This window comes from Bicyclus anynana, chromosome 7 (genome assembly GCF_947172395.1).
Source record: "Bicyclus anynana chromosome 7, ilBicAnyn1.1, whole genome shotgun sequence".
Taxonomy (NCBI): Eukaryota; Metazoa; Arthropoda; class Insecta; order Lepidoptera; family Nymphalidae; genus Bicyclus; species Bicyclus anynana.
This window is the reverse complement of record NC_069089.1, coordinates 17,662,867-17,683,458: the sequence shown is the minus strand read 5'-3', so window position 1 is coordinate 17,683,458 and position 20,592 is coordinate 17,662,867. Positions and strand designations below refer to the sequence as shown.

The following is a 20,592-nucleotide window of genomic DNA, read 5'->3' as shown; positions in this document are numbered from 1 at the left end:
TTTAAAAATTAGTTAAATTTTAAAATAATAAAACTGATTGTGTTTTTTTATTTCTCAGTTATATAAAGTGAGCGTGCTTGAATCAATTAAATATCCAGAACCTATAGTAACAGTACAAGCAAAAGATGGTGATGCAGTTTTGACTGATGAAGATAAAGCAAATGGTTTTGCGGATGTAAGGTACATATTAAGAGGAGAAAATGCAGAATTACTTGCAATAGATAATGTCACAGGAGTTATCAAGGTAGTTTAATTTAAGTTTATTTTGATGAATTAAATACATAAAATATTTGTAAAAACATGCCACATTTTTATTTTATATTTTCCTAATATTTTTAATATAAAAATGATAAAACAGAAGGTTATTTGTAGGTTGCACCTAATAAGACTTTAGATCGTGAACGCCAGTCAGTTCTACGCCTCGAAGTAGAAGCATTTGATACACCAAAAGGTGGTGCTGATAGACTCAAATCAATCGCAACACTACTTATAGATGTTTTGGATGTTGATGATAATACACCGGCGTTCGACAAAACCGTATACACAGGTATATCATTTTAATACTCAAGAACATTAGTTCAACTTTTTTGATCATAATGTTCAGACTTACATATTTGATGGTTACTTTTATATTTTAAATTTTACAGCTGTAGTACCAGAAAATGTGGCAGTTGGAAAAAGTGTGATTAAATTATCAGCAACTGACCCTGATGAAGGTCTGGGAGGAGAAATCAAGTATGAATTCTTAGATGAAGGCGAAGCTAATGGTATGTTAAAAAACAAGATCATTATAAATAAATAAGAAAGAAAAAGCATTTGTACTGATGTTAAATAATTGTTTGCAGGCCTATTCACAATAGACCCTACAAGCGGAGAAGTGAGAACTCAGCGTGATCTGACGGGCCGCGGTCGTACCGACCCTTACCGCTTGTTAGTTGGAGCTACAGATGGTGGTGGTCATACCGGAGATGCGTCTCTGTCTCTTTATATAGGAGATGTAAGCGCTAACGATGGCGTGCCAAGGTTTATTAGACCGGCACCTGGAGAATCATTGAGTGTTAGTGAGGTAAAAATCATTGCAATTTATTGGGTGGGGTTTGAGTATATATTTATTATTATTGACCAGAACCAGATCTTTGTAACTTATTTTTCGAAACCATTTAATAATTTAACGTTTATATTTTATAGAATGCAACCATTGGTTCTCCAGTATTCCAAGTAGTAGCAAGCGATCCAGATGATCCCACGCAACCTTCAGGACAACTTTTCTATTCTATTCAACAAAACAATGCTGATGCCAAAAATTTTGCTATAGGTAAAGTAATTAAAAAGATTATTGAAGTATTAATATATTATGTTGATAAAATCCTAAGCACAATATCAGGATTTGCCATTTGTACATACTTAAACACTACCCGAATACAACAGATATTTATCATTACAACCGCACAGAGTTAAATTAGTAAAGAAAAGTTAAATTCTATATCATGTTAGATTAAATATTTAATTAGATTAGTACTGTAAAGTAATAGTTAACATTGTAAGTAAGCTTTTTGGATTATACTACTCATTATAAAGATAAGAGTAAACTAAATATAAGAGTAGGTATGCCTATAAGAGTCATTGTTATATGAACAATTACTACCCAAATTGAAGCCAATTAAGCAAATATTTGTATTTACAGATCCTCACTCAGGTTTGATAACCACACGCCAAACATTGGATCGTGAGCGCAAACCGTCGTACACTTTGGTGCTGCTAGTCACTGACAGAGGCCAACCTCCGCAACAAAGCACACGCATCGTCACTGTTGAAGTAGCTGATATAGATGACCATAAGCCACACTTTGCCAGGGGTTTGGTAAGGAAGAATAAATTATTTAAAAATCCTGATATTGGTTGTTCAATTTATTCTACAAGCTCTAAAACTAATAATTTAGTTTTTGTGTATTAGAACTTATAAAGAAAAAAATAAAATAGTTTCTTGTTTCTTGGATTTTAAAAGAAATTGTGTTAGAAACTGAAACAAAAGAAAACATTCGAATCAGAAACAAACAAACAAACTTAAACTAGAGGCCTACTTCATGAATTCTAAATTATAAAACATAGAATTGAAAGAGCTGGGTAGAACGTAATGTAGGTCTCCTTTAATAGTCAAATCATGATTTTCATCCATACTTCATCTCGCAGGATGATCCGCCATTACTTATAACAACTGACGAGGAAGTACCAATTGGAAGTGTCATAGGGACCATTCAAGCGATTGACGAAGACATTGGCGAAAATGCAGCAATAGATTATGTTATAACTGGTAAAATTATTAATATTTAAAACAACTTTTTCTTAACCCAGTCATGCTATTTCGTATTTTATAATTAAAGTCACTTATTTCAATATTGAAATATTTCTAAACACATAAATGTACTCCGTTCATACATTTATAGAAAATGGTAACTTTTCACATATCTACCTAACTAATGATATTTTATTTACAGCTGGCAATGAATTAGACCTGCTCAGGCTTGAACGTACTAATGATAGCAAAGCTCTCATAATAGCTGCCATGAGACTAGATAGAGAAGTAGTATCGAGACAACTGATCACTGTGAAATGTTTCAAATATGGTACCAGAGCAAGGATAAATAAGTCGTATAATCGACTGGTTAGTTTTCAATTTAATTATGTTAATTTGAGATATAGATGTGATTACTAAGATAGCTTTTATTGATTAAAAGTTGACGCCTTATTTATTAATATTTCAGGACCCATCAGAGCTACAAGTTGTAATTAGGATCTTAGATATAGACGATCATCTCCCCGAGTTCGATAACACAAACATGACAATTGGAGTGAGATTAAACGTACCGGTGGATACAGTCATAGCTACAGTTAAAGCCATCGACAAGGATCCAGATGCTTTGCCTATTAATTACAAAATCATTAATATGACCTTTGAATCTCCCATTAAATCGAAATCCTCAAATAATATAACTGATGTGATCGTTCTAAATAACGTGACCGGTGAAATGAAAATTATGAAGAATTTAATACATTATGCTGATGGTATATTTAGGTAAGAATAAATTACAAGCCAAACTCATCTACGTAGGTATAAATGCAATTAATGTCATTTAATGAGAAATTAACACCATTAATAAATGCATTTTGAGGAAACTAAATCATGTCATATATGTATTTTGGGGAATCAAAACAGACTAAAGTCTCAATAATTTAACGTGTTCGCTTTTCAGGTTAATTGCTCGAGCAAACAATTCTAATGAAGCGGATCGATTCAGTGATCTTTTAGTAGAGGTAACATAATATGAATTTCTAACTCGAACTTTTTGAAACCAAAACCACAGTCTTTTTAAAATCACCATCATTCTTATCGTATTATCTGCACTCATATTTAATTTGCATTTCTAATGTTGGCTTGGAAAAGAATAATATTGTAAACATTTTTTGCGAGTCCTTTTCGGTTCAGTTGGCCAATTCACTGATTTGGTCTTTAATATCAATTGAGAAATATATGATATCAACGAAGGGTTGTTTTCGTATAAAATGTGAATTTCTAATTCTTTCTATCACTTTATTCACTGTGGTTAATGCCCAGGTCGTAGTGGTTCGAGAACGTGATCTCTTAAGACTAGTGGTGCCAGGCGGCCGGTCTCGCTTAGCTGCGTTGAAGGAGCGGATCTCAAACGTTTTGGAAACGAAACGGTTAAGGCTGCAGTTGCATGATGCTCCTCACGCGGCTTTCTACGATAATGTTGGGTAAGGTTCCCTTTGCCATTAGTAGGAGGTAATTAAGAAATGACTGTCTCAATTTTGTAATGCGATGCCTTCCACCAAAGGCGGAGACATGAAACTACAGATTTCGTTTATCGATGATGATAATCGTCTATTCAGCTCGCATACTTAGCAGCTGAATGTTATTACTTTACGGTTTATCTATGTTCTCCGAATATTATTTATTATGCAAAAGATGACGGACTCTAGCTCTGTTATTAATTTTACAGGCCCTGCTTTCAATTCCGGAAAATGGACACCGGGGAGGCGCTGACACCGAAGGCGATGAAGCAGACAATACGCACGCTGGGCACGGAGTTCCAGGAGATACTGGAGACGTATAACGTGCACAATATCACGAGTTGCGGCGCGTCGCGCACCAAGCACACGTCGGCACAGCATGCGTTGCTGATACTGGCTGCTGCGTTGCCTGTTGCTGCACTGGTCGCGGCTCTGGTGCTGTGCTGCATGCACTCCAGTGGTAAAATTAACTGATTAGTTTAGTTGTTTATTTTGAATGTTCATAAGGCATCTGACAGCAAGGAGTAGTCGTTTTGTTAGACTGCCAAAAACCATGATCTTGATCCCTCTACATTAAGCTTCTTTTGATATCATTTGTTCACTTGGTTCACTGCTTCTTCCCCTGCTTTTATTGTATACTAAATAAGATATTAAGTAGTTCTTGAAGTGTGTAATTTGTGCAATATCACAAGCTGCGGTGCTGATACTTGTTGCTGCATTGCCTGTGGCTGCACTGATCGATGTTCTAGTGCTGTACATGTACTTCAGTGGTACTTATTAGTTTAATGCATTGATATAAAGTAGAATGTTCCCTTGGGTATATAGCTATACCGCGGGATATACGAGTATATTACCTACTACGAGTAAACGTTATTATGTAATGTTATTCGTTCCACTGTTTGAGATTTAATTATTTTCTATGATACTGAAATAAACCAGTTTAAAACTTTTGATCATTTATTTTATTTCTTGGCAGGCGGTATTTTTAATTTTATAATTACCTAATTAAATTTTTACTCTCGTGTTAAGTAGTGGCAGTGCCACAAATAACTTGACTTATATTGTTCCAGCAAAACGCCGCATGCGCTCGTCTCTGCTGGTGAGAGAGGCGGCCGTGGCTCCCACCACTGTCTCCGCCCCCACCAGACTGTATGCCGAGCCGCTATACTCCACGTGACGAAACGTATACAGAACAAACAATTCGTGTGTGCTCCGACGCGCCAATCGAGATCACTAACTCCTAACGGAGAATCGTCTCAATACTTTTTTGAGACTTATTAGTTCAGTGTCCAACAGGCTCTATACAGATACTCCACGTGACTAAAACAAACTATACATATATAGAGCCAATTATAATTGATTGTGCTAGCTCCAACATACTCGTACCTACGAATGGTGATCACGATTTCTAATCTAACAGCAGAGCCTATAAGGTTTATAGCTTGGCAAGTTTGTTGATGACACTTCCATGATATGCGAGCGACGGGGGGAAAGACTGCGCGGGTGTGAAAACGTGCGTGCGGGGACACGAGGTGTTATTAATCGTGGGTTTTTCAGTCATCGTTAAACGCACCCGGCCCGCGCGGACCATAGGGAGTGTTACGAACGAATTTACCAAGCTGTAGTTTTTCTTGTCATATAAAATTATCATTCAATTTAGGTGAAGCTAGAACCGCTTTTTACTTTTAGGTATAATTTTTTGTTTGCACCCAGAGACACTTTACCGACAGCCAAGAAGTGTAAGCCTGGTCATGAGACACTTTATAACAAAAAAGCCTTTGAAGTTTCTGCTGGTTAAAACTAGTTTTGACCGATTTTGTTAGTCAAAATTAATTTTGAATAGTTAAAAGTAGATTGCAACCATAGTCCATAAAAGTATTTCATTTTATCTTGCCAACCTACTAATATTCTATTAAATTGCCTACTTACAGATTAACTTGAGATTTCGCGACCATTTTAAACTATGTAGGTATGTCTGATTAATTTAAATTTAATTTATTTATACAGCGTAGATTTTTCAACTGAAGAGCAACGTTCATTGATTAATGTGGGTATTGGTCCAAGAGCTGGTCGAGATTTTGGGTAAATATGTACGTACGTATTAGAGGCAAGCTGTAGGTACGTATCCAAAAATATTTACCAGCTCTCGGAATAATTAAACTTTGGCATGATTAGATTTCATTTAATTTAATGAATTATTAATTTAAGTACATACTAACTATTGAAATGCATTACTATTACTTATTAAAATTAATAATATTTTTTATCAATCAAACAATGTAGTCGCGCTATGTAGATAGGTATTTTAAGATCATTAATAAATTAATACGTCGCAAATTTATTATGTAAAAATAGAAAATACTCGAATTTTTTATATTTTCAGTTAAAATTTATTTAATATATTTAGATTTAATAGCTATATGTATATATTCCGTCCAAAGGCCATCATTATTTTTCAAGTTAGGTATACTAGAAATAATAAAAATAAACTAATTGATCCGACGGACATTGAAGGTCCCGTGTAGAATTTGTAATCAAATAAAATTATTCTAGATTGAAGGCCGTTAAAATAGTATTTATTTATTTGTATATTGTTACCGAAAACGCAAGGCGTCGCAGTCATAGAGGCCTTGTAACACGAAAAAAAAAAATTTAATACATTTTTTTCGTCGCGTTCCCTAAAAGGCGCGACTACGAGTAGGTACTTGGATGCCGTTAAAGTAACTAGTAGACTTATTGCTGCCAGTAATCCCACGAATGAATACTTAGACAACGAGACTGTACTATAGTTTTAACTTTTGGCCATGCTTTTTGTCAAAACTTAAGTTTAAGCGATAGTACCTTTTATGTAAGTAATACTACAAACAGTCATAAGAAAGCCATGACTCACGCATAAGTATTTTAAATATTATTAACCTAAACCATTAAAGAGATATTAAAAATTCGATCAGCATTGACTACATAGGCTAAATATGAAAGTTCAAAACCACAAGAACGGGTGAAATCACCGCGAGTCCGCTCGTAGGCCATAATATTTTTCAAAACAAGCAAGAAGGAAGTATTCGGAAAAATCTCGGTGTAAGAATGCAATCGCTAATATATATTTTTGTAGGTTCTAAAGAAAAGTATTGAAAATGTTTTCTACAGAACCCTGACTACATAAAATGGGAGTCAAACAAACCGTAGCGAATTTATAGTTTTTTTTAAAAGCCTTTACGATGATGCCAAAACAAGGAAGGTTGCATAATTAAGAATGAAAATGTGTGTTTTGACGGACCGATTCAATGTTAAAATGTACAAAATAATAATGTATTCGGTGACCATAATGTAGTGTGATAATAAAATAAAAATTAATTCTAAGTCACAATTTTTTATATTTTTAATTTTATTTTGCTATTCGTTAAGATACTTTGGATTATTTAAAATGTGAATAAATTAATGGTGTTTTATATTGACTTTTTATTTCAATTGAAAAAAAAATGTAATTCCTAATAGCAAGAAAATATTTTTTAATTATTTAGTTTTAAAATATATACGAGTAGTTGACGTAGCGAATAGCAGTTATAATCAAAAAATAAGTTAGTTATTAGTAATATATGTTGTACTATTAATAATACTTTAATCCTAGTTAAAAAAAAATCATACACACACTCATAAATTTAACTAATTCCAGTTTTGCTTTACGCAATATACCATTGGCTATTCAATTAATTTATAACTTCAAAACTTGTTTCTTACCGCGCCGGTGGTTTTACAAAATTATGATGTTTATAATTTTAGGTGTTGTAGTGATTTTAATAGTTTTATTCGTGTCTCAGAAAAAGCAAGTGGTAATATGCAATTCAACAAAGAAACTTCGTGGAAAAACTGTGATTGTAACTGACGGGTCGAGTGGACTTGGATTCGAAATTGCAAAGGACTTAGCTCAAAGAGACGCCAAAGTTATAATAGCCTGTCAATATGAAATAGATGGCTATACAGCTCTAGCAAGGATTGCTAAAGCGACTGGTAACCATAACGTTTATTACAGACAATTAAACATAGCATCTTTAAGATCTGTGCGAGATTTTGTGAAACTAATTCAGGAAAAAGAAACTAGATTGGACATTCTCGTAAATAGCTCTGGCATTCGAGTTCCTGAGGATGTTTTAACTGACGATGGACTGCATTATATAATGCAAGTGAACTATTATGGCCATTTCCTTTTAACACTCCTACTTTTACCGTTATTGAAGAATACTGCTACTGAAACGGAACCTACTAGAATAATAAGCATAACGTCGAATCTACGTAAATACGCTTCATTAGACGTTAATAGTTACAATAAGATTGGATTTTGGACAAAATCAAGAATTTATCTTAATAGTAAATTAAGTTTGGTTTTGTTCTCACAAGAATTGTCAAAAAGACTTGCAGAAACTAATGTGGTGGTAAACTGTGCTGATCCAGGAATAGTGGAAACTGATATTTATTACAGTATCAACAAATATATTGCTTATATTTTAAACTTTTTCATTTACGCGTTCTTTACAACACCATGGCAAGGAGCTCAGACTGCTATCCATATGGCAGTAGAGGATAATACTGGTCTGGTCAGTGGAAAAGTTTTTGAAAACTGTGAAATAAGTGATAGTAAAATGAATGGTGATTTAGAATTTACAGCGGAGAAATTGTGGGAACAATCGGTCAAGCTTGTTAAACTGGAAGCGCACGAAATACCCACAATTAAAAATTAAAATAATTGTTATTTTTTTGTTTTACCTTATTTTACATAATTTTATTGCTACTAATAAAATATTTACAAAACATTTTTCAATAATTTATTGCAGAGGATGTACATGCATGATACACAAAAAATTATACGCCAAGAAGAAAATAACATGTTACTGACATTGTAGAGTAAATACATCAACTTGTTTTAAATTGTGGAATATTTTGTTTATTACTTAAATATTGGAAAAAAATTTGCTATGATGTTTTTTATTTAATTGCATTTTTATTTAATGTGAGGCCGACAAGCTTCTGAATAGAGATTGTTCCAAAATTGCATCCTACTTTCGTCCACATTATTGCTCGATTCGTAAGTTTCATCTATTTTGAAATATTCCTTTCCATTAACTGTGTATGGTTTCCAGATAGCTCCCAAACTGTCGTCAGGTGTTGGATTTCTGAAAAAAGAAATTACTTTAAAGAAAACGGAGGAATTATGAAATGACTGGGAGAAAGCAAATAAAAATTTACAAATTATCTCGAGTTATTTTGGTAATGTGACCTTGCTACAAGTATTGTAGGTATTATAATATATGAACACCAGATGGTTTCGCGCCAATACCAAACCAAATAATATTCCATTTTCACTAGTGACTAGCCGTACCAAATTAATATAACAACTGTGTAATCAATGAATACTTATAATATGATATTGTACATACTCGTACGATTTTCAATAAGTTTACCAAAATAATTTATCAAAAACTCTTCCGGTTACGAGAAAGAGATATTCCAGTTACGTGTAATAAACATTATCCTCTAATATACTAGACAAATGAAATTATAGAAAGAGTTCTTACCCAGTTCTGGCAAAGTTTACCCATAACTTCGTTAGTCTGAATACGATTTCTCTCAATTTTTCTTCTTGTTTGTATTGTTGTTCATTCAGCCAATTGTAAAACAGGTAAAAGAGATCGTCACCGTGGCTCGCGCCATTCAGATCTGCGAGCCCTAGTAACACGAGTTTAACAACATTCAGATCCGTCACAAGATCAAACCTGTACAAATATGCTAAACCTGATGCCTTTGTGTATAAATTGGCAAATCTATTCACGTTATAGGAAAATTCTGTATCAGTAAGCATTGTAGCTATTGTATTCATGTCATCTGTAGTCATGTTTTTGTCTCCAAAGTAGAATTTCTTTATCCTATCACCGAACTCTTTCAATTTTTTTTCACTAACCTTTTCGGAAATTTCTCTCGGTACGTAATAAGAAGGTTCTTTGTTATACAAGTCCAGTTTTGCAATAGTATCCAGCGTGTTATATATTCCTTCTGCTGAATTATATCCAAGCATTAAAGGCACATTATTTACTACTCTGCCTTCTGCCATCATTTTGACTGGATTTTCTGCCATAAATGCTACAACACTTGGAAATTTCTTCTCGACACATGGTAAGAATTGATCGGGAAAACCTCGGTTCAGTTCATCCTTTGTTGCCGTGGCAGTTGTGACATTGGTGAGAGAATATGCGTCTAGACTTCTAAAATAGTTAAGTAGTTCATAGACATCTTCAGTGTCAGTGCCTAAAAGTTTGCCAACTCGGAAAGCTCTTTTTTTCATATTCCTAGCAATTGCCCAATCGTTGGTGCAAACGCCGCTCTGTGCTATAACCTTGTGGAACAGTCCTGTTGCCATTGGAGACAGCATGTGATATGTGACGGACGATGCTCCAGAACTTTCCCCTAAAAGTGTCACACTATCCGGGTCACCCCCGAATTGCGCTATGTTATTTTTAATCCATCGTAGGGATTCAACTTGGTCTTTCATACCTGCGTTTCCTGGTACCTCGGGTATATCCAGCACAAGAAATCCTAGAGCCTCAAGTCTATAGTTTATTGTGACAAATACAATATCCTCGTGTAACATAAGAAAATCGGGTAAAAAGAAATCACCAGATCCTGTGTCATATGATCCACCGTGAATATTCACTATGACTGGTGACTTTGAATTAAAAGATTTGGTATAAATGTTCATGTGCAAGCAGTCTTCCTCGCCCTGGTGGGTTATGTTGAATTGTGCGCATATTGGCCCGAAATTCGTGACATCTTTAATCCCTTCCCATGGTAATGGTGGAAGAGGAGCCTGAAAAAATAAAAAAAATGTGCACTGGTGGTACTGGTGGTAACTGAATTGGATGAAGCATGGTTTTTTCATCTCGTACCTACTCCCTTAAAGGACATTGTACAAAAGTACAAATACTAAAAATAATGTAGTTGAACGTTTTTCAAAATTCTAGCCCTAAAAAGTCTAAAAGGGGGTTGAAGCTTTTATTTATATAAATTAATATAATATTTTTGTAAAATAATAATTAGTGGGATATATACAACGCGCGAAAGGTTATTTATGAAGCAATTTAAAGGGGGTGGGTAATAGGGGGTTGAAAATTTACATCAATTTTCATGCGGACGAAGTCACGGGTATCCTCTAGTAGAATATTTTGCAGCAATTAAAGCCAGAGAGGTCGTCCAAAATCAATAATCATACAGAATACATTCCCTACGGCTTTATAGCATTTTACATCGAGTTGCATACTAAGGAAAATGCGCCTTACTGTAAAAATCCCTGAAATAAACTAGAAACTGTACAGGTTTTCTTACTCTAAACCGAAGCTCCCCAACAGGCGGGCGCGCGTACGGCACTCCTCTGAACGCATAGCACGTTGAACCGTCCACGAGTTCGTACTTTGAACCTCTAAGTTGGCCTTCATTTACTGTCACTATCGGACCATCCTGAAATTGTTGTATTAATAACTACCGGAAACATATCATAAAAGATGGCACCCTAAACATCTGTCGAGCGTGCCATCGTCCTGGGGAGTCCCTCAGACATATTGTGTCCGGGTGTTCTCACCTTGCTAACGGCGAATACTTGCACAGACATAATCAAGTAGCCAAGATAATCCACCAACAGCTTGCTCTTCAATATGGCCTTATCGATTTTGATATGCCTTACCATAGGTACGACCCAGCGTCATTTCTTGAAAATAGCAGTGCATTGCTCTACTGGGACTGAACGATTATCACTGGCAGGTATATTGTAGCCAATAGACCTGATATAGTGCTAGTCGATCGATCAGTGCGTCGTGCAATAATTGTTGATATTACTGTTCCACATGACGATAATCTAGTTAAAGCCGAAAAGGAAAAAGTATCAAAATTCTTGGACCTCGCTGACGAGATTACCGCCATGTGGAATGTTGTGTCAACTATTATTGTTCCGATAGTTGTTTCAGTCAATGGTCTTATAGCGAAAGCTTCGACCAACATCTTAAGAAGCTTTCGCTTAACTGTTGGCTCAAGGGTCGAGTACAGAAGGCAGTGATTTTTGTGACGGCGCGTATTGTGAGTTTCTCACTCTGGAGCCCAGACCACCGGCTGCTTGGTCACTCAAATGTCCCGAAGCGGGAGGGTTGATTTTGTTTTTATAAATTTTGAATAGTGTTTTGTATTATATAAAATAAATAATAACTTTATTAAAAATTAAAAAAAAGACAAATTAATAAATGAGTAAAAATTACTTTCCACACCTTCTTTATTTGTTTGGTTCAAGCTTAGCTTTTGCACATTATTTCTTCTGTAATCTAATTTATTATTTTTATCAGCCCATTTGAACAGATACAGTATATATAAAAGCGAAAGTTATCCTGTCTGTCTGTTACTTTTTGACGGCTAAACCACTAAACCGATTTGGATAAAATTTAGAAATTTAAGAGATAAATTAAACCTTACAGAATCCTACTTTTTTATCTGTTTATACTTTTTATCCCAACGGTAAAATCCTTGGTTCCCGCGGAATTTGTAAAAAACTTCTTGCAGACGAAGTCGCGGGCGTAGTATGCTGTATCTCCTAAAAATGGTGGAATATGATTCAATGAGATATTATCTTGGTTGAAATAATAGCTTAATGTTACACAAATCAAACCCAGCTTCTAATGATCCACTGTAGGTACTCATGTGGCATTTTTTTTAATACCCCTGACTGTTGTTTCATTGATCTTTACCTTCGTTGCCTACCTGTGCACTTTCTAGGCAATAGGTAACCTATTTTAGTAAAAAAAATAGTAACTTACTTGAACTTCACAGAATATTACGGATATCTGCAATAACGTAAAACATGTGACCAAACTTTTGTAGATCATTTTCGATATTATAGCCAACCGACACCAATATCGACTGAGAGGCTGACACAAATACAGTCAGTATTAATGTTATAATTATTTAAGTAGGTAATTTATACGACTACTTATTTACTTTACAGAAATATAAGTTATACTTACTTAGTTAATGCTAATATTTACAATATATCCCATTTACATATTATATGTTACAGGTACTTATTTTAAAGAATTTGACTTTACCTTACTTTATTATTGTACCTATATTCAATGTACTCTATGCATATTGTGATACCTACTCTAGAAACTCTATAGATTTGGCACGAAGGTATAGGTATAGTTCTTTCTTCTTTGATAAAATATTACATTAACTGTAGGTTTATTAAGTTGTTTACAAGTTAAATTTTTATCTACTGCGATTCCAGTTTATATCAACTGGGTCGTTTATATCGTTTATGGCAGTTTACGTGTTCCACACCTTAAAGCCCGGTCAAGTTAGACAAAACATTATGCAATTATGCATTTGTAGGTACCTTCTTCTTAATTATATGAACGTCATTCATTAACAGAGTGAATGATGTTCATATAAATTTTAAGATTTCCAAGCAGTTGCGAATTTATATAGCCTATATCCTTCCTAGATAAATGGGCTATCTAACACTGAAAGATTTATTCAAATTGGACCAGTAATTCCTGAGATTAGCGCGTTGAAGCAAACAAACTCTTCGGCTTTATACTATTAGCATAGATATACAAATAAAATAGAATAGATAATTATTTAATAGGTATCATGTTAACAGGTAACACATAATAATTTCAATAAAATAGAAAAGTTTTCATTTGCTATATATATGCGGAAGTCCCGCTTCAGCGTACATCTTGTCCCAGAACTTGACCCTCTTCTTGTCCAGTCGGTGACCCAGAGCGAACGGCTCGTCTATTTTGTAGTACTCCTTGCCTTTCGTCGTGTACGGCTGCCATATTGCTCCCAAACTGTTGTCAGGCGTTGGACGACTGGGAAACATAAATAAACTTTAATTATTTATACTTATAATAAATCTGTAGAGAGGTCAATTCTGCACATGTAATATATTTCCAAAATAACTATCAGGGGGTGATTAGTGATCGATACTGATGCCAAAACGCAATCAGTAAAATTTTTGTCTGTCTGTCTGTATGTTCTTTATAGAAACAAAAACTACTCGACGGATTTTAACGAAACTTGGTACAATTATTCTTCATTCTCCTGGGCAGGTTATAGTGTACTTTTCATCACGCTACGATCAATAGGAGCAGAGCAGTGAAGGGAAATGTTGGGAAAACGGGAGAAGTTACTCCATTTTTTAAGCTTCCATTGCGTGGCAGGGTAGGGTAGGAGTAGGTTAGGACTAGGGTAGGGGTAGGGTTGAGTTGTAAAGTGGGAGTAGGGTAGGGTAGTAGGATTTCACGCGGACGAAGTCGCGAGCGTCCGCTAGTATAAACTAATATTATAAAGCTAAAGAGTTTGTTCGTTTGTTTGTTTGAACGTGCTAATTTAAGGAACTTGGTCCGATTTGAAAAAATTTTTCAGTGTTAGATAGCCCATTAATCGAGGAAGGCTGTATAATATTATCCCCGTATTCCTACGGGAACGGGAACCACGCTAATTTTATGTAAAACCTCTAGTATAAACTTCCAAAAAAAAATTGGTTAATATTATTTACAGATGTACTCGAACTTCATCATCATGATAATTATTATCAGCCTATTTTATGGTCCACTACAAGGGACAGGCCTCTCTTCTTATAGGAGAGGGTTCAGGGGATATGGAGCTTAGAATCGCCACGCTTCTCCAATGTGGGTTGACGGGCTAATCAGATATTAATAATAACTACGTGCTCTCCAGAGCACAGAATTGCAGCGCCACCATATACCTACCTAACTCCAGAGTAAGACTTTTAAAAGGAAGAAATTCTCAGTAGGTATATTTTATCTGTCTGTACACACGGGAATTATCTTAGTTTAGTTAATTGTATTTTTCATAAAAGAGAGTTTAATGTAATTCTTTTGAGAAAATAAAGATCTTAAGATCTTAAACCAGATCAAAGGTCCAAACTAGCCAACTTTCAGCTTTTATAAAATGGAGAAGATCTGGCCTACACATGTTCTACAACAAAAGATTTACAACAATATTACGATGCTAGTAAAACAACATTATGATTCAATACCATTACCTGTGACAAATACAGTATTGAAAAATATAATAGGTAAATGATGGTAAGTACATAGAAAAACCCGACCACAGGTTGATAAGGAAAATGTAAATAAGGAAAATCTTATGTAAGTTTTTGAATAGATTTTTAACGCATTATCAAATATTTTACTATTATTACATGGTCAGGTCTTATACAGGTCTACAGGCCCCGTAAAAGGGATGTAGAGCTTACACCCGCCACGTTGTTCCAATATGTGTTGGTGGGTTTATGGTGACAATATTCAATTTTATGACGATCAATAACAAACGATTACAATCGGGAACGACTCTTTTACTTGCTCTTCAAGGCACGGGGTGTAACCATCAACTAACAAGCTGAATGAAATGAAGAATGAAAGAGAACTGTTGCTCGTCCAGCCCAGGACTCGAACCCAAGACCTTATGACTCAAACTACATAGGCTAACCAATGAACCACCCCGGCAGTTAGCAATATAGTCTTGTGTTAAGAAAGTTATCACATGTAACGAAATGGTAGAAACTTACCCAGTTTTGGCGAAGTTAGTCCATAACTTCGTTACTCTAAACACGATATCTCTCAACCTTGACTGTTCTGCGTACGAATTCTCGTTCAAGTAGTTGTAAAACAGGTACCAAAGTTCATCAGCGTGACTCACTCCCTTCAAATCGGTAAGCCCTAATGCAATTTTGATGATATTCAAATCAGTCACCAGATTAAACCAATATAAATACGCCTTTTCACCTAATTTTGTATACAAATGGACAAATCTATGCGTATTGTACGAGAAATGCATGTCTGTTAGCATGTCAACTATTATGTTTTTGTCATCTTGAGTTATGTTTCTATTTCCAACGTAGAATCTCTTTATTCTATCACCAAAATCGATCAACTGTTCTTGGGAAATCTTTTCTTTAACTTCTCTCTGCACATAATACGAAGGTTCTCTATTGTAGATATCCAATTTAGTGAGATGATCATTCAAAATAACTAACCCTTCCCCAGAATTGTATCCAACCAGTAACGGCACTCTGTTTATCTTACCCTCAACCAACATGTTTACCGGGTTTTCATCAATAAACGCCTCGACGCCAGGGAACTTCTTTTCTACAACCGGAATGAATTGTTCTGGCAAACCTCTGTACATTTCATCGGGCGTCAACGTCGCGAAAGTTAGATTCGTAAGAGCATTGGCATCTAATCCTCTGAAATATTGCAGGAGTTCGTCGACATTGTCAGTTTCGATACCTAAAAGCTTTCCTGCTCGGAATGCTCTCGCCTTTGAATCCCTTCCTATCGCCCAGTCGTGGGTGCATACTCCACTTTGTGCTATAACTTTGTGGAAAAGACCTGTCGACATCTTAGAAAACATGTGGTAAGTTACGGAAGATGCCCCGGAACTTTCACCGAAAATCGTCACGCTGTTTGGATCACCACCGAATTGAGCTATATTGTTCTGAATCCAACGTAATGCAGCTACTTGGTCTTTCATTCCAGCATTTCCTGGCACCTCAGGCGTGTCTAAGGATAGAAAACCTGGTATATCAAGTCTGTAATTCAATGTAATTAATATAATATTCTCGTGTAGCATTAGGAAGTCGGGTAAAAAGAAATCTCCCGATCCCTCATAATAAGACCCTCCATGAATATACACCATCACCGAGTGCTTTGCATGTCTACGCAGGGACTTGGTGTAGATGTTCAGGAATAAGCAATCTTCAGATCCCTGATACGTCGAATTGTATTGAACGCAAATGTCACCGAAATTTCGGGCATCGCGTACACCGTTCCATGGTAAAGGTGGTAACGGGGCCTGTAATGGAAACCAAAACATTAGAAGAACGAAATGATTACCTATTATTTTAATTATATTATAATGAATATTTTTACAGGCTTGCTTTCTCTGTTTATGCTAGGGGGACGTGTAGCTTATTAGCTTAGCTTAGCAAATTGGCAGGTTGTCAATGTTGGCACTTGGCTTAAAATGTTCTGCGAGGCACACTGTCTAGTCTAGCTGCTAGACGCACTGTCTAGCAGCTAGACTCGGAAACTCGATCGGATTACTATCAAATTCGATCGAGACTCGAGGGAATCGATGATGCTAGACTCTATTCCCCATCATCATAATCATCCATCATCATCATCATCATCATCATCATCGTCATCATCAGCATTCTCAGCAATATATAAGATCATTATCTTATACTCGAACCCAGGCTGGAAATCCGACGCCATGAATGCCGACGAGGTTATCTTCTCGATTTATTATTAATTCAATGTTTACAAACATGTTCCATACCCTAGCTTATCACCAAGTGTTGTATTCAGTATACCTAAACAATTAATTAAAACTGTCATTGCAGCCAATTATTGAGTTAATCTTTATGCTGCAGGTACATATTTATTTATTACAAAAGAAGGGAAGAAAACATTCCCACGTAACAAATTCACGGCCACGGATTTACAAAACGGAGGTCCTGGGTTCGATCCCCGGCTGGGCCGATTAAGATTTTCTTAATTGGTCCAGGTCTGGCTGGTGGCTTCGGCCGTGGCTAGTTACCACCCTACCGACAAAGACGTACCGCCAAGCGATTTAGCGTTCCTGTTAGATGTCATGTAGAAACCGAAAAGGGGTGTGGATTTTCATCCTCCTCCTAACAAGTTAGTCCGCTTCTATCTTAGACTGCATCATCACTTACCATCAGGTGAGATTATGGTCAATTGCTAACTTGTAAATAATAAAAAAAAAGAAATAAATTCAACTCTACCTAAGTATTGACTGTTTAAGGTACCGCCTACTTACTCGTACTCTTCGAGGAACTGGGTAACGCCACCACCTTCTCAATTCTGGGAGTTTTGTAACGATCTCTATCAGATCATGTTAATATGATATTATACTACCTGTATGTTTGACTGTCAAGACATTTTTATCATGGGAACGCATGGAGTTGAAATTAAAACCATAAATCTAATCAGGTCTAAAAAATCAGACAAGTGCCGGTCAGTAGCTATTCTGGCGAGTCCGAGTCGCACTTGTCTGGTTTAGTCCTATTGTTACCTTAAATCGTAAATCTCCAACTGGCGGTCGCGCGTACGGGATTCCTCTGAAAGCATAGCAAGTGGACCTGTCCACGAGATTGTACGTGGTGCCTCGAAGACGGCCTTCCTGCACCGTCACTACCGGAGCACTCTGAAACTAAATCATACACATAATTAATGTAATATATTCATTAATCTCATATTATACAGTAATCTTCACCTTTAGGTACGTTCTAAATATCCCTTGGACGCATACTATGTGGTACGGTTACTAATTCTTTAAATACACTGCTAATATGTACGAGTATATGTTATGGTCAGACCCACCGAATTTGTTTTTGTTGCATAAGCTTTCGCTTGACTCCAATCATGCCTGATGGAAAGCAATAATGAGGTTTAAGATGAAGCACGCTTGCCTAGAAAATGCCTATTCACTCTTGCGTTTAAGGTGCTCAAATTATACGTGTTAGGAAACATAGACAGAAGGTATTCCACGTCTTAGCAGTTTCTAACGGACACGGTGATGTAAAACGATCTAATATTTATTATGAAAAAGAATATATTTTTGAATTTTATTAAAACATTTTATTTACATAACATAACTTAAACAATCATGAAGGTACCTATACTTAACTACGAGTAGGTTGTCAGGATTAGAAACAGGAAAATGATTTACATATTACAGTTTTCAAAAAATGGTCTATATCGTCGTCATCAACCCATATTCGGCTCACTGCTGAGCTCGAGTCTCTTCTCAGAATGAGAGGGGTTAGGCCAATACTCCACCACGCTGGCCCAATGCGGATTGGCAGACTTCACACACGCAGAGAATTAAGATAATTCTTTGGTATGCAGGTTTCCTCACGATGTTTTCTTTCACAGATTGAGACACGTGATGTTTAATTTCTTAAATTTCGCTCTATATACTCGTATAATAATGTCTACGTATCCACCACTATAGTGAATTTCGTTAGATCTTAGCCCCACAATGTTTAATAGCAAACTTTGTACTTATTCAACTCTTGAGAATGCTCCGGTTTCGGGCTGAATGGTACGTAGAGAATTTTCTGTCGAATCTGGGTGGCAGTGTTGCTTGAATTAAATACATTATGCACTTACCATAATGAACTTCCACAAAAGACGCCTGCTTCTATTTAACTTTTTAAAGCACGTATTGATAATTTGTGTTTGTTAGTATAGTTTTATATCTTTACCTATCCATTATTAGAGAGATATATTACAGAGATAATAACGGTACAAAAACTATTAACTTTTAGATTTTACTTATGTCCCGTCAAAATCGGTTCAACCGTTTCAGTTATTTTTCTATTTGTTCCGGTAAATTAGCCAGAACATATTATATTAAAAATTGATTTGATTAAAATATAAACACCTGTTATAAAATACAAAATAATTTATAAAATAATTAATATTGGTACTTTCATATGCAATTAGCTAAAGGCTGTTAATTACTAACAAAAACTTTAATTTTATTTATTTGTAGGTATAGGTAGTAGGTGTAGGAAGTAAAAAATATATAAGTACTTACTTGCTCATAATCCTCTCTTAAACAATGAACAGCACATATTTGCAAAAGAGCAATAAATAATAAGTTGAAATTAAATGAATTAATCATTTTGAACTAAATTAAATTAATCTACTTTATTTCATGCTAAATAAAACAGCTACAGCCAAGCTGATGCAACCAGACGTCAGAACTACACAGCTACTAACGGCTTCTACAGGATTTCAATAATGTTACAAGTTATTCGACGGAATTTCCCTTATGATTAATATACTTACCTACTCGTACATTATGTTTAAAAACTTTCTAGCACTGGGTGATTAACTATATGTAAGGTGTATTCATGATAATTGTTTGTTGTAAAATCCTACTTGTATTATAAACGCGAAAGTTTGTATGGATGTTTGCTATTTTTTAACGTCACAGCCATTTAACCGATTTAGGTGAAATTTGGATTGGAGATAGATTTTGTCCTGGATTAACACATAGGCTACTTTATTTATGACGCAAAAAATCCACAGTTCTTGTATCCTAGATTAACGCATAGCTTGTCCCGAAAGAAACCATAACTCTTGCGAGATTTCCGAAAAACTAATTCTAATGATGATATTAAGAACTCTTTCAAACTATTGACTGGATTTGTCTGTTATTTGGAAACAATTTGTGAAAACCCTCATTTCACGCAGACGAAGTCGTGGTTATCAGCTAGTAATCCTATAAAGTGTTAAATACAAACCAATTTAAATTGACCTTATGCTTATTTAATTCAACTTTCGGGCTCAGTACCAAAGGATAAAACAGAACCCGCGGTCAGTCCGTTCGTCACTAGGCTGTATCTCGTATTCCGTGATAATAAAGACGGTTGAAATTTTCACAGAAAATTATGTATTTTTGTTGCCACTGCACTATAAAAACAAATAGGTACTAAAACAGAATAAAATAAATAATTAAGATTGATCTTAATCAGCAACCGTGATTTTCTTGCTGTTTTTTTATAGATGGAACGGAACATAGATATCATGCGCGAATCTGACTTGCACTTGACCGTTCATTTTTAAATGCGAATTATGGAGACAGGTTTTTGAATGAAACTTCAAACGCCATCGATTTTAACGATGTT

General features: G+C 35.4%; 4 protein-coding genes across 4 annotated transcripts in view; 2 read left to right on the top strand and 2 right to left on the bottom strand.

Moving 5' to 3' along the window:
* The window catches only part of LOC112045752 (cadherin-87A), a 28,349-nt gene extending 21,091 nt beyond the window's left edge, over positions 1-7,258 (top strand). Inside the window, exons 12-24 of the mRNA XM_024082061.2 lie at positions 59-244; positions 373-547; positions 648-767; positions 846-1,066; positions 1,189-1,315; positions 1,685-1,860; positions 2,190-2,310; positions 2,495-2,661; positions 2,762-3,072; positions 3,251-3,311; positions 3,613-3,773; positions 4,019-4,269; positions 4,880-7,258. Coding sequence (XP_023937829.2) covers positions 59-244; positions 373-547; positions 648-767; positions 846-1,066; positions 1,189-1,315; positions 1,685-1,860; positions 2,190-2,310; positions 2,495-2,661; positions 2,762-3,072; positions 3,251-3,311; positions 3,613-3,773; positions 4,019-4,269; positions 4,880-4,986 — 2,184 coding nt within the window. The 3' untranslated portion in view covers positions 4,987-7,258. The remainder of the gene's footprint in view (positions 1-58; positions 245-372; positions 548-647; positions 768-845; positions 1,067-1,188; positions 1,316-1,684; positions 1,861-2,189; positions 2,311-2,494; positions 2,662-2,761; positions 3,073-3,250; positions 3,312-3,612; positions 3,774-4,018; positions 4,270-4,879) is intronic.
* Positions 7,259-7,343: 85 nt separating this feature from the next.
* LOC112045788 (retinol dehydrogenase 14-like) lies at positions 7,344-8,555 on the top strand. The gene has a single exon (XM_024082112.2). It carries the CDS (start codon positions 7,571-7,573, stop codon positions 8,543-8,545), a length of 975 nt encoding a protein of 324 aa, XP_023937880.2. The 5' UTR covers positions 7,344-7,570; the 3' UTR covers positions 8,546-8,555.
* A 19-nt stretch (positions 8,556-8,574) lies between these two features.
* On the bottom strand, positions 8,575-11,771 carry LOC112045787 (esterase FE4). The gene is made up of 4 exons (XM_052882670.1): positions 11,766-11,771; positions 11,181-11,312; positions 9,380-10,665; positions 8,575-8,977 (listed from the first exon to the last, which is right to left on the bottom strand). Exons 1-4 carry the CDS (start codon positions 11,769-11,771, stop codon positions 8,806-8,808), a joined length of 1,596 nt encoding a protein of 531 aa, XP_052738630.1. The 3' UTR covers positions 8,575-8,805.
* Positions 11,772-13,459: 1,688 nt separating this feature from the next.
* Positions 13,460-19,689, bottom strand: LOC112045753 (acetylcholinesterase). The gene is made up of 4 exons (XM_024082062.2): positions 19,497-19,689; positions 17,967-18,104; positions 15,436-16,721; positions 13,460-13,711 (listed from the first exon to the last, which is right to left on the bottom strand). Exons 1-4 carry the CDS (start codon positions 19,581-19,583, stop codon positions 13,534-13,536), a joined length of 1,689 nt encoding a protein of 562 aa, XP_023937830.2. The 5' UTR covers positions 19,584-19,689; the 3' UTR covers positions 13,460-13,533.
* Between the last annotated feature and the right edge of the window lie 903 nt (positions 19,690-20,592).

Excerpts from the sequence above, each read along its gene's own strand:
- LOC112045788 (XM_024082112.2), top strand. The coding sequence starts at position 7,571 with ATGATGTTTATAATTTTAGGTGTTGTAGTGATTTTAATAGTTTTATTC.
- LOC112045787 (XM_052882670.1), bottom strand. Across the intron at positions 10,666-11,180 it reads TTGGGGAGCTTCGGTTTAGA|GCTCCTCTTCCACCATTACC; the intron begins GTAAGAAAACCT and ends TTATTTTTTCAG. Across the intron at positions 8,978-9,379 it reads GTAAACTTTGCCAGAACTGG|AAATCCAACACCTGACGACA; the intron begins GTAAGAACTCTT and ends TTCTTTTTTCAG.
- LOC112045753 (XM_024082062.2), bottom strand. The coding sequence starts at position 19,583 with ATGATTAATTCATTTAATTTCAACTTATTATTTATTGCTCTTTTGCAA. Across the intron at positions 18,105-19,496 it reads TAAGAGAGGATTATGAGCAA|TTTCAGAGTGCTCCGGTAGT; the intron begins GTAAGTACTTAT and ends TGTATGATTTAG. Across the intron at positions 13,712-15,435 it reads ACTAACTTCGCCAAAACTGG|TCGTCCAACGCCTGACAACA; the intron begins GTAAGTTTCTAC and ends TATGTTTCCCAG.